The 13,486-nt window shown below is 43.4% G+C and overlaps 1 protein-coding gene across 1 annotated transcript in view; it reads left to right on the top strand.

Moving 5' to 3' along the window:
- The first annotated feature begins 7,791 nt into the window (after positions 1-7,791).
- The window catches only part of FGD1 (FYVE, RhoGEF and PH domain containing 1), a 65,887-nt gene continuing 60,192 nt past the window's right edge, over positions 7,792-13,486 (top strand). The window contains exon 1 of the mRNA XM_044443471.1: positions 7,792-8,297. Within this exon, the coding sequence (XP_044299406.1) occupies positions 8,168-8,297 (130 nt within the window). The 5' untranslated portion in view covers positions 7,792-8,167. The remainder of the gene's footprint in view (positions 8,298-13,486) is intronic.

The raw sequence follows: 13,486 nt of genomic DNA, 5'->3' as shown, positions 1-13,486 counted from the left end.
AGTGCTTGGGAAAATCCCTCCTTAATTGCTCTTTCACGATGAGTCTAACAGTACTGTAGTTCTGGAGTTGTGCCCTGAAAGCCTGTGCGGTGCAGAGGAAGGACTGTTCAACTTGGAGCAGGGAAGCATGAATTAAAGTCTCTGCTCAGCCCTGAAGCTTCCTGGGTAGTTTTTACTTAAGCAAGTCATTGTTTCTTAATGTAAGTTAATTTTCTATTTGTAAAGAAAAGTTAGGGAAGTCCCATTTTTGCCAGCTTAGAGGATGTGTGGGATATAAATGTCATAAATGCATGAAACATACATGTGACACTGTAGGGATTGCATTACACACACACACACACGTTGCTGCTGCTTGTAAATTTTATTGCTCCTATCTTATGGATTTATAAATTTCAGTTGGATTTGTAAGCCATTTTGTTGTGCTGAAATGAGGGGCCATTGTTGTTTGTGGTTGTTGTTGTTGGCTCGAAGATGAGGGAGGGATTAGAAAAAGAGGAAGAAATTTAGTGACATATCCCTGAAAAAGAGAAAACATTAATGGTGAGAGGAAGAACTATGACATAGTCTCCAACTGTTATTTTGTTTAATATCAAATGGAAAGTCCATCTTTCAGGAAAATATTAGAGGCGATAAATGTAAAATAGCAAGGATAATATCATTCACAATTACAACCCTACCAACCAAACAGATTTTTAACAGACCAAACAACAGCTATGTTATAAACAAGTCAAAATACACTATTCAACCAAAGTTCACTGTGGGAGTGGAGAATAAACCTGGCTTCATTCTAGATGTGGACTGCAAAAGGACCAGGCAGATCACTCTTGGGAGTCATGGGTGAAAGGTCCCTGTCTCTGGCCATACAGCAGGGAAACCTGGCACATGGACTCGGGTTTCAGACAATGCAGTAACCCACTCTCAAGGGTTTAGTAGGAATTATCGCTAAACTGTGGGTTGTTGTCAAAATGTGGATTATTGTGTTGTCTGAACCCAACCATGCTAACAAACCATGATTGGTCAACCACAAGCAACCCATGCAGAAAACTCATGGACTGCATTCACACCACACTGCAACCAACCCTGCATGATTACCATGGTTCATCTTTTTAATGATGATCTACCTGGACAGACAATCAGGCTGCCTGACAAGTTTTTACTTTATCTTCCTTGCTCAATCCTCCTGCTATTGGCACACATCTCATCAGCCACTGTGCCTGAAAGTCAGTCCCAAAGTCCATCACTGCCTGCCTATGTTACCTTCCTGTTCTTCATTGTTCTACACATAGAGGTTGGATGGCTAGAGTAGCTCCTGAAGAAGCCACTTCTTCCAGGGGACTATGTGCTAGTTGTGTACAAGGACCATGGAAAACATGATCCTGGGTTCAGACAACACAACAAGCCATGGTGGTGCAAAGAAACCATATAATAAATCATTTTTTCTTATCATGGTTTCTAAAGACCAAACTCACCATAGTAGAATACCATGACTGGGTTTAGGCAAAATGATAGACCAATAATGGTAAAAAAAAAAAGTCATGTTGTCTGAACTCAGCTATGGATTGTGAACTAGAGACTGTTTGTGGATAAGTGGCCATGGTTTGTTGGAGTGGTTATGTTCAGACAACATAATAACCCATGTTTTAACAACTAATGGCTTAATGATAACCTACAGCCCTTGAGTGTAAGTCATCAGTCTGTCTAAACTCAGTCAACAGAGGAACAAAATTCTTACCCAAGCTCAAAAAGGGGTAGGTCATTACTGTTTAGCATTTTACCTGATTTTTAAAACAAAGCTTAACTTGTTTTATATTAAGAGAACAAGGTAATCCCACTACAATAACTGGGTGGGCCAACATTTATGGAGACATGTTATGCCAAAGAATGTTTGAAATTAAACTTTTACAGATTTCCACCTTAAAACCTATAAGGAACATAGGCTTGAGAACACGTCTTCATTTTTGTTGTACTTATATCTGAAGTTAGAAACACCTTGGGAATTTCTGAAATTCCAAACATAATAGCAAGAAGCCAATTTACAAGAAAGTTAGACAAATATTGTATTATCCCAGATCTGTACTGATGGACAGTAAGCTTTTTTTCCAGATACAGATGCCCTGATCCAATATAGGAGATCAGAATGTGGAACTGGAAACTGGCTTCAGCAGGAGTAGCCTATAAGGATATGACTCCTAATGCATCACATTGCTCCTATGGACCCTGTTGAACTAAGTGGACATTTTTCGGTTTTGTTTTTGGAAAAGGATGCCAACATATCTCATGCAACTAGACCCGTATCAGGGCCCACCTAGAGGCTTCAATCCTGCAGATGAATCCTGTTAAAATTAGCACTGGTGTATTCAATATGTGCATGATTATAACCAAATTTAGTAAACAGCAGTAACCTGCATACATAATGCAGAAATAGCTATTAAATATTTACAGCTGTGGGGTGTTCTATTTGGGAGGCAAAAAGAAAATAGCAATATGAATGGTGGGTCCAAGGCACTATGGAAAATTTGGTCTATAATTCTCAGGCTATTTTCAAAGGGTTGTATATATAACTTGTTTCTTAACGTATGTGTGGTTGTCAGATTAAAATGAGTCAGTGTTGTCATATGCCAGTATAATATAGTGGTGAGTGCTGGGACTTGGGAAACATGGAGTCCGTTTCCCACTTGGCCATGAAGCCCATTGGGTGACTTTGGGCCAGTCACTTTTACTCACAGAGTTGTTGTGACAATAAACTGTAAAGGAGGAGAAGAATTATGTATATGCTACCTTGGGATTCCTTGGAATAAAGGTGGGATACAAATGTAATTATAAACATAATAATCATTTCAGGGAATGTCTGCAGAAGCAAGCAAATCTCCTGTATTATATTTAATAATTATCTCTGTTATTTCATCTAATAACTTGGGTACTATCATCTCCCCAGAGATGTCGGGTTCATTTAAACATAAAGAAAACAATGGAAGGGAGGGAGTTCTTTATTTTGCTTTTAAAGGGCCAGTTGATGCTCTTTTAAATGGAATTCTTCAAATTCCAATCTCCTTTATCCTGTAATCAGGACAAATGAATGTATGATTGGACTCCATAGTTATCAGACCCAATTTTAATTCTTCACTGCAATTTAAGCTATAAGAGAGAAAGGCTCTCAAGATTGGGTAGCCCTGCAATCTGCAACAATTTTATTTTCCTAGAGGAATTTGGAAATTTTCTGTATATGGTAAAGTTTGGGATTACTGGTGGAGAAGTCACACCAACTTAGTCTCACTGAACTACAATTCCCAGGATTCCCTGGGGAAAGTAATGACAGTTAAAGTGGTAGAACTAACAAAAGTATGCTCTGAAAGGCCCAGCTGAACAATTCACAATCATACATGTCTGGATTTTCTTGCAGTGCAGTTCACCTTGAAGTAAATTACTGCTTTCCTGAGGTCACAGAGTCACAAAATATAGGAATGTACACATATATCACACAGACCTGGAAGGAAAGAGGAGTCTTTCCATTTTATTAGCATTATACCTTAATGATGTATCAGGATGAGTGGGTTTTCATTTCAGCTTTAGGAAAAGAATAATCTTTAAAAAAAGATCAGAGGGATAAACTATTAGCTTAGAAGACCTGGGTTGTGCCACCAGCTCTGCTCCCTACTATTGCTTTGCTGTAATATAGAAGCCATACTAAGCTCAGGACCTAGAAAGAGTTTAAGTATGTATAGAGAGAGAACAGGAAATAGCAAGAATTCCAGTCTTCGGCTGGAATTTCATTCAGCAGCCTAGATTCAAAAAAGGGACCCAGCAGAGAAAAATTGAACCCCACCAGAAAAAGTTGCCTTCAAAGATTCACTTGGACCAATCAATCAAAATTTCTGCTCTGTTTGCTGTTGTTGTTTTGTTTTTGTGGGAATGACATGTGATCTGGTGAATTAGTTCAGGAAGAAGATACTAGAAGTCAGATATCTGGAAAAGGAGTATCTGCCATCCATGCTCTGCTCTCTCACACCATCCAAAGGGTGTGGCTAGTAACATAGGTGAAATTAACTTGCAGCTGTGAAATGTCCTATAGAAGCAGGTTACCTGAGAATCCCTGTGAGTTGATTATGAAACAACCACCAAGGACCAAGTTACAGGGAAATTTAAATTACTGGTATCCTGTCCAGCATCAGAAAGGGAAAGGATATGGTTCTTAGTGGGGAAGGTATACATCAGGTGTTCTTTGCATAAGCCTGCACAACCTGGCACTCATCAGGCCAGCTGTATTGTATATTCTACAGCTATGAATTGTAGGCTTTCCCAAGCTTAACAATCCCCTTTCCCTCCTCTTTCTTTTTTGCTGTTCCAGGAAAGGGGCAAAAAAAGAAGAGGTTTATCACACTGTGGTAGGCAATGGTGTAGTAGGTGCCAAAAATAAAAGCAATAGGGTAAGCCGAAGTGGTGTTTTATTCCTCAAAAATAACTTGTTCCAACATGTTTTGGGCCACACGCAGGTCCTTTTTCTTCAGGGAAATTTATTGTGACCAAATTTTATAAACTTGGTCTTAAAACACCTACCTCTTGTAGCATTATCAAATTTTGTTCACACTGAATTTCCCTGAAGAGGAATCTACCTATGATCCGAAATGTGTCAGAATGGCTTGTTTTTTTCTTGAATAAAACACGTCTTTTACTTATTTCATGGCTTCCCAGCATCTTGGGATGGGATGTCCCATTTTGTTGGATGATGCAGTAGAGAAGACTCCAGGGGAAGATGGCCCTGTATCTTACTTTATGGAGAACAATACCCCATTTCAAAACATCTATTGGAAAGGCTGTCCAATCCAAGTCTGATATAAAGATAAAGCACCAGAAGAAGTTGGGAGCACAGGGGCACTAAAACTGGCCATCAACAGTTGGCACCTAAACAATAGTCCGAACAGGCAGGCACATGAGTTGCACAGTTGCAGTCTTATAGTGAGAAAGAATCACTTCATATTTGTTCTGGCAATTCTTTTAAAATTTGTCTCTGCACATCTTAAGCACATCAGTTTCACCTTTTCTGGTGATCCGTATCTCTGATCTCTCTTTTGGAGGTGCGTAGGTGGCCACCTTATCACAAGATCCAAGTACTTCCCTATCCCCTCTGGACTTACAGTCCTCACATTAGCTGGGGCTGGTGTGCGCACACTCATGTGTGTGTGTGTTGGATTTCTATAGCAATGATCTATGGTTGTCCTGTGTGTTATAAGGTAAGTACTCTGGGGTGCTGAATGAGGAATTCAGACCTAATAGTTTTACAAAAGACCTGCTCCTTGGGGAAAATGAACTGATAGGATGGGTTTCTTGATAATAGTTCAACACCACTGTCTACATTTTTTGGACTCTCTATCTATGGGGATTGTCATGAAGAGTGTCTGCACTTCAAACTTTACCATTACACCCCTGCTGGAAGGCCCCCGAGATGGCTTACACCAGGCTGCATTTCTCCTGCTTGGAGCCATCAGTCCCAATTAGCAGGAAAGGCTGCCTGTCTTTTTGAGTGGAGTCTCTGTAAATTCAGAACTTACTAATGTTTCTGGAGGCACCAAACCTCTCAAGACTGGAAAAGCATCTACTGCACCCTCTGCTGAGTAGCCCAGAAGTTGAGTAATTGTAGTGACACCCTTACCTCACTCTGTAGGATCCATTGCTGAACCTAAGCCCTGCAAACACATTTCAGAGCCAAGGCCTGGTACATTTTGGCTCAGATGAAGTCAGTGGATAGTATCTTCAGGGTGCATTGGTGGCAAGACCCTTGCGTCATAGCTGGGGTGGACAAATGCAGAACAGAAGAAGGCTCCTGCACCTTTAACTGTTCTGTGCAAGAGGTAGTTGCAGCACCAGTGCACTTTGTATGTATGTATGTATATATTTGAACTTGGCTTTCCTACATCAGTGTTCCTAGGCCTGTGCCCAATGTGCAAGCCACTGATCAAACTGGATGTATGTATTGCTGCCTGCCCTCCAGTTTCTGAAGTTCCAAGCAGGCAACAAATGCTAGTTTATTGAGCCTCCAGTGGGGTCATGGGGCAGGGTTGCATTTGAGTTGTGCTGGCTGGCCAGCCCTAGCTACAGAACCTCACTGGCTCTCAACAGTTCTCCCTGAGTCAAGATTTTGGCAGACATGCAGTAAAAACAGGAGGGTTCCTATCAGTGAGTCTAGTGTAGGAGGGCTGAGACAGCGAAAGGGCCAGCACATGCAAGATTCAACAGGGCCCTATGGGCACAAGGGAACATGAGTGATAGCAGAGATGATCAATGAAAATAACTGCTGTGGGTGGAATGAAGCAAAAGTTTAAACAGCCATCCCAAAAAAGAGGATCTTTCAAGGTTGATTTGATGTGAAAATAGGATTGTCATAATTATTAGCAAAGAAAGCAACCAGGGCACCTCTGCTTCAGTCATACCGAGATAGAAGGGCACTGCTGTCTTGTCCAGTCTGTGCACTTCCAGGCATGGCAAAAGTAGTGCTCTGTGCCTTTAAATTGCTTAGATTGCCCACAGCTGTTGTGGTTTGCAAGCATATTATCTGAGGGCCTTTTTTTTCCCAACATGTGCAATGCAGACAACTGGTTTGTTCTGTGAAGGTTTCAGAGAAGGAAAAGCGGGGGGGGGGGGGTGCAGTTTAGTTGCACTTTAGTTTCAAAAGTGGTTTTAAAAAGTACAACTGAATTTGATTATGAAGCCATAAAAATCCAGACCATGCTATTAATACTATGTTTTGAAACACAGGATGTAGCTGCTTGAAAACACATCACAGCTTACAACAGTGTTAGACATATACTAAATTGTGAAATTTCTTTGGAAAACTTGAGTACCAGAACTTCCAAGAGGTTCTATTTTAGATGGGAACAAAAGACAAAAAAGTGGAGATCAGTTGTTGACCTTTTTTCGAGCTTTACTAGAAAGAAAATCTCTCTTACAACAAAGTGACCATTTATGGGGGAATGGGGAAAGAAAGGATAGATGCATTTTAAGCTAGCCTTCCTCAACCTGCTGCCCACCAGATGTTTTCAACTACAACTTACTAGCATTCCTAATAATTGGTCATTTTAGCTAAGGCTGACAGGAGTTGGAGTCTCAATCATGTGGAAAGTACCTAGTTTGCTATGGGGAATGCAGAGATCAGAAGTTACAACTGGCTTGAAATGTTCTCTGGAGTGATTGTGACCAAGGTGACAATAAGGTCCTGACAACAGATGAACATGTTATAGGTGAAGAAAGCAGGATTTGAGAAGGGGAAAACAGAAGCTTTTGGGGTGGGGGTAACTGAGCTCCCAAATTCACAATTTTTTGAACAGTAGGAGTGATCAAAGACTGCCTTTAGCTCTCTCCCCTTGTCTGGACTTACCCTGAAGAGTGAAAATCTTCTGAGAATAGAAAATGGGCAAGAGGAGACACCTCGAAGTAAACTGGCTTCAAAACGAGCTGATTTTTCAAACAACAGCTGTTAGTGGAACCTTCCCAAGTGTGAGGAAATAAATTGCCAACACCCCCTTTTTTCAGCCTTTTTGTCAATATCCTGGAGAGAGGGCAAAAATTCTCCTCCTCCCTAGACAGGATGCAAGAGCCAATCGACATTCACGGCTGTGTGTGGCTAATGAAATCCCATATCTATCCCCCACCCCCATTTCTTAAAATTTATTTTTAAAAAACAACAGGCTGAAGAGGAGGGTTTGGAAAAGCTTCTTGCAAGCAGTCTGTTCTCAGCGCCTGGCGCTGCAGTATGAAAGAGCCAACCCGCTCAGCGAGGAGTCTGTGTGTGGAGAGAGGAGGGGGAGGAGGAAGCGAAGTGGAGCTGGTGGGGGGGGATTTAGTAGACACTCCAACGTGGATAAGCTTGCTTTCTGATACATTCCTGGCCAAGGCGATGCTTATTTCGAGAGCTGTGCTGACTTGTTGCAAGGATCTCCCTTAAAAAGAAAAAAACCCCATCCACAGACACCGTGTCCATCGCCCCCTCCCCTTCTTCGCTCCACCATACAGTGGATCTATCCGGTCGATTTAGCTGCGTTCAAATTCGCTTTTTTTAAAAAAGGGAATCGAGCAATTTGATGGGGACTTCAAGCCGCCTGACGTTTTGGGGGCGATCTCGGAGGGATTTTGGAGGGGACTGAAGGAGAGAAAGGGGTGGAATTGCAGTGCCATCATGCAGAGGGCTGGCATGGTGGGGATGCCCAGCCCGGAACCCAGTGGATCTTATTCCCAGCAGTTCAAAGCCATCAGGTTCTCCTATCACATCGAAGGGGGAGCAGCTTCTTCACATCAGATTCGAGCCGGTAAGCGCGAAGGGATACTTACTTGTGGGCAGCGAGGCGGCGGGGGTGGGGAGAGCTTTTATTTTCTTGGTGGTTTGCGCCTTGGGTAACGCTGGGTGGTTGTGGGACGATTCCTGGTCTGGGTTTACACCTTTGGCGAGGGAAGTCACGCTGAATGCTTAAAGAACATGAGGAGTGTCTAGGCTAAGCATTTTGTACTGGGGGAGTGGGGTTTAGTGGTTAGAGTTCAGCTGGATGCTCTCTTTGGGGAGAAAAATGTGTGCTCTGGTAAGGATTTCTAGGTCTGTGTGCACGCGCGCGCAAAAGCTCGGCCAAATGTGTTTTGTTTTTGTTTTTTTAATTGCTCTCTTTTGCAGCAGTTTCGGATCACGATAGCTGCTAACATTAGAATGGGTCGCTTTTCTTTCTTTTGTCTCATCTTGCAAAACGTTCTGCCCCTTAAAACTAACCCAGAGATCCTAGACTATGGGAGGAAGTACGCAGCCTGTTTTGTAGTCTCCTGCCCCAAGGTGCTTACAATGGTAGTGCAGTCTTTCCGTCTCCATAATTACCTCTATCCTGTCCATTCTTCCTTACCGCAACTCTAGGCGTGCTCGGCTAGAGACTATCATTCTAGTTTCCTTGCAGCAGTGCCATTTTGATGCGTTCCTTTTCAAATTCCCAAACCTGCAACAAGACCCAGAAAGCAGCTTTTGAAACAAAGAGGCATGCTGCTAAATTGTAATGAAGGAGACTCGGGGGAGGGGGGCTCCAAAACACCCGCTTCTCTGCCTGTGTGCTCTAAGTCTATCCCAGCATCTTGTGTAAGACTTCAGTTGCCTCCGGGGAGAATCCAGAGTCATTTTTTTCCAGATGTGAGACATTCTAATTTCCCATCCATTATTTTCATATTGTTCTAGACCCAGTTCAGGCAATCTTCCATCCCTCTCTTGGCCATAAGCATTCAATGCGCTGCTGTTACCCTTCCTGCAGATCAGTTTCCCTACTCTGAATCTGTCTCATGTGGACTTGGCCTCAGCTCCACCAGTGGAACTCCCTGCCACTTGCTCACACGTGGTCTCAAAGTGTGAAACATAAGTTTTTGTCTCCCAAGGGTCACATGCGATGCTAGCCTGAGGGTTGGAGGCATCCTCCATGTGTGCCTCCCCCCCCCCCCGCCCCCCAGCAATCTTGATTCAGATTGCTATTTCTTTGCTGCTAGGAAAGGAGAACTCTGTGAGGATCTCTGGGAGAGACTACAAGCAGGGGCAAACATGGTAGCAGCATATTCTTGAGCCACAGGCAAGGCCTGGAGCACCACAGGTTGTGTGCTTCTGGTTTACTAGGATTGAAACAGGATTGGTCGCATCTCTTGGTTGCTCATATATTCCTAGATGGAATTAAGACAGGATGGGATGCTCTCTTCTGTGTCTCATTCCAAGCTGCATCCTCCCTTGATGCAAATGTGAAATATGGGAAAAAAAAAAAAACCCAAACCCTCAGGTGTGTGTCCTCTCCTCTCCCTGCTTCTCTTGCTGTGAAGAATCTCACACATGATACTGACACATTTGAGTCACCCTTGCAAGTTTGGTATTCTTAGAAACAGTCTGAGAAGAGCTACTGGGTGGCAGGGGAGAGATTCCTAAGGAAGAAAGCTGCAAATAACTCTCCTTCACAGTGGCTGAGAATAAGACCAAAGAATGGGCCCTCTCTCCTCAACCCCTCTCCCATCTTTGGGTACTGGTGCTTGTAAAGTGTCACTTCTTATCAGGCCAGTTTCTTTCCTGGCTTTAGGAGTCAGTCTTTAATTGGAAGGAGGTTCTCCTGGTGGCTGGAACAGGATGCCTGGGGACCTGGATAATTGGATTCTGGGGTTTGCTGTAGGAAGGGGAATGGAATGGGGTCTTAAAAGTGGGTCCTTTTCTGGTCCCAGATTTGTTCCCTGAGACAGGGAAAGCAAACCCTTTCCATCTCCACCTCTTTCCTTTGTTGATTCAGACTAGTGTAAGCTTTGTGCCTTTTTTCAATCCTGTGCCCGAGTTGGTACCTGGTGAGACTGGGGATCTGTTAGGGTGGATGCTGCCACAGTGTAGAGAAACTCTACAGACAGAGGCTTTTCCTTGTAAAATCCATGCAATTTGGTTTAAGCATTGTTTTCTTTCGTAGTGAAATCAGTTATAGTAATCTACTAGACTACTTCATCGTCTGTGTTGCAATAACATTTATATGTCCCTTCCTTTTTCCCTCCGAAGCATGATTTACCCATTAGGATGTACTTCCCTCCCTGTGCTGGGGAAAGAACCCCAAGCATCCTAGCTGCGATCTCTCCTTTCTCTCATATCATGGATCATCTCATATCACTTCTCCCTTGAGCAAAAGGTGAGAAGGAAGCCCAAAGCAGAGCTGAAAAGCTCCCTGTAGCCAACCCTGTCGGCTGCCTCAGCGATCCAGGCCAGGATTCCTGGGTGGCAGTGGCAAGAGAGTTGCATAGGGGTGTGAAAGGTAGACCTCTACTGTTGGGGAGGGGCTGGGTGACTACTGATTTTGCTTTTGTTTTCTTATGGCAGGCTGTCTAGCCCCATGTATTTTACACTCCTCCAGCACAGAAGGGCTAAAGAAACCCAGACAGGCCTACTCCATTCTTAAAAGAGTGTGTTGGGGGGGGAGGGGTTGTGTGTCCGACTGCAGTTGTGCTTCCATCTTGCAATCCACATTTTCAGCCACAAAGGAAGTCTTGGTTTGTTGCCTCCAATAGGAGTTGGCTGACTTTGCACTGCTTGAAAACAAATGCCCTGCTTGAAAATTAAGTCTGCTAGAAATCCTGGCTTCTTTAGCAGGCAGCAGAGCATAGTAGTTATATGGAACTGGGAGGCAGACAGGACTCCTGTGGAGTGTCTCCTCAGTTACCTCCAATCTGATATAGGTAAAAGTAGAAAGGTTTTGAGAGCTGACTCTGTGGTTCTGGAAAGGAGTGGGAAATCTTGTGGTTGAAGAGGGAGGGCCAGGTGACTGGATTTATGGTTTCTATATGGAGCCTGGAAGTGAAGTGGTATACTTTAGGATTGGAAATGGGGCTTCAGATCTGTTTGAAACAAATGTTTAGGTGTGTTTTCTGTTGTGGTTGCAGGAAAAACTTGAGTTGTTCTGGATCAGATGCTGGGCCATCTTTGTGCCATACTCACAGTTTTTTTTACCAAAACATGGTTCTGTCTCTGATCTCCTCCCCCGATCTTGATTACAAAGCCCTGAGGAACGCTGCTGGGTTGACATAAAAGCAAACCCACATCCTGGCTCCAGGAAAAGCCACAGAGGAACTATCTGGGGGCCAGAGCCTGGCTCAGGAGGGGATAGGAAGGCCCCATTTCAAATTCCTTTTGTTGGTTAAACTCAAAACTAGTTTTAAGGGGAACAGGACTTCATAGTCCTGAGTCAGTGGAGCAAAGGGTTAAAAAGAAGGTTGGAGTAAACTCAAGTTAAAGGAAATCAAGGCTGCAGTGTAATTTAACACACCAGTTCATCTGTCAGTGCTTTCTCTTGTCTTTGGGACAAACACATATTTAAAAAAATCAAACAAACACATGAGAACAGGACCTCAAGGGTGCAAACAAAAATTTTTAAAAATAGCTTTGTCTTATTAGAGACTTTGAAGTCATCTGCTTTAAAAATGATTCCTTAATTATATTCAAATAAATGTGCACATTACAAAACCTCATGTGCCTTTTTTGAGGTATTTAAAGAACCGAGCTGGTGTTCAGTTTCATAAACCAAAATGACAGTCCTGCAGATGTTTGCCTAGGGTTTTGCTGCAACATTGTTTACTGATGGACACAAAGGCCATCTCTTTCTCAATCCCTTTTACAGTCCACACAAAATGCCTTAAGAAGTAACTGAGACCCACAGATTAATCAATGAGCTGGCCAATTCAAAAGCTTTTATTGAGTATTGATTAAAGCTTGCAGCCCAGTGTGGGGAAAACAAAGGCCTAAAGATTCCTTCACCTTTCTCTGGTACAAATTAATATAAAAGATCATTGTAGTATATTGTACTAATGGCAGGAGATGGGATTGGTAAGGGAGATGGTGTTTTCCTCTTGGCCCATTCAAAGCTCAACTTGGGAGATCCATACTGCCCTTGCCAATTGCTTCTTCCCCCTACATAATCAGAATAACTTGGTGGATGAAAATGAGGGAAAGTAAGACATGGAAGTGGAGTCCCTGAGTTTAGAGAGCACCTTTGGGTCACAGAGGGGACTGCCTGCAGCAAAGGACAAAGTCTTACCATAAGGCCACTTTGGAGGGTGCCTGGCGCAAGTGGTTTCCCACATTGTTAGAGGTGACAAAGCCACAGCCGACCTGACCTGACCTGAGGAGCACCTTCACAGTGGGGTCCTCCTGCCTCCTCATCTAAAAGGAACATGAGTTTGTGCAGGAGAACTTCCAGTGGATTTCGCTTCTTGTGGGGGTCTTTTTCTACCTTGGGCATTCAAATGTCTCAAGCTAATCCTGATAGTGTGGGGGGTAGTCAGGAAAATAAGGGCACCTTTGGGAGATTTCTGCTGCCTTTCCTTGTCTGCTGTCTAATTGGGCTGGCCCCTCAATTTTTTCCATCCATCTGGGTGAGAAGAGCTATCTTTAGAAAGGGGCCGGGCTGGGGAGCTCTGGGGCTGTAGTTCACTGTGTCAGCAGCAGCTGCCAGGCTCCGAGTGGGGAGGGGAAACCCAGGCCTGAGCTGGGAAAGAACTCCAGGTTGGAAGTGGAAGTTAATTGCAGATTGCGTGTTGTTTGCTAATAACTGGAACCTGAGTCTTGCTGTGCCAGCAAGTCAAATAATTTCGGATGGGACACACTAACCACTGTGCCAATGCTGTGTCATTGTGAGGTTCTGCTGGCACTGCAGAAAATTAACAGCAGCCTTGGTACAGTTATCCTACAAACATAGTGGGAAAGATTTGGGGAGTAAGTTTGCCTGTAATACCTCCCCATTTCAAACTGTTTGCTGTAGGATGATTATGGACTGGCAAAAAGAATTTACTGTTTTAAGAATGCATATTTAACTTATTACAAGATGCAACTGCATTCACTAGTGTAGATGGTGATAAGAAAAGGGACTTTTTATTGTTGGCTACTACTCTCTGGGAACTTCTTGGATCCTTCTGACTGAATCAGCAGATTACTCCCGGATATTTGAAGGACTGCTGTTAGGACTCCATA

This window comes from Varanus komodoensis, unplaced genomic scaffold (assembly GCF_004798865.1).
Source record: "Varanus komodoensis strain SLA01 unplaced genomic scaffold, ASM479886v1 scaffold42, whole genome shotgun sequence".
Classification (NCBI taxonomy): Eukaryota; Metazoa; Chordata; class Lepidosauria; order Squamata; family Varanidae; genus Varanus; species Varanus komodoensis.
This window is presented reverse-complemented; position numbering and strand designations above follow the sequence as displayed.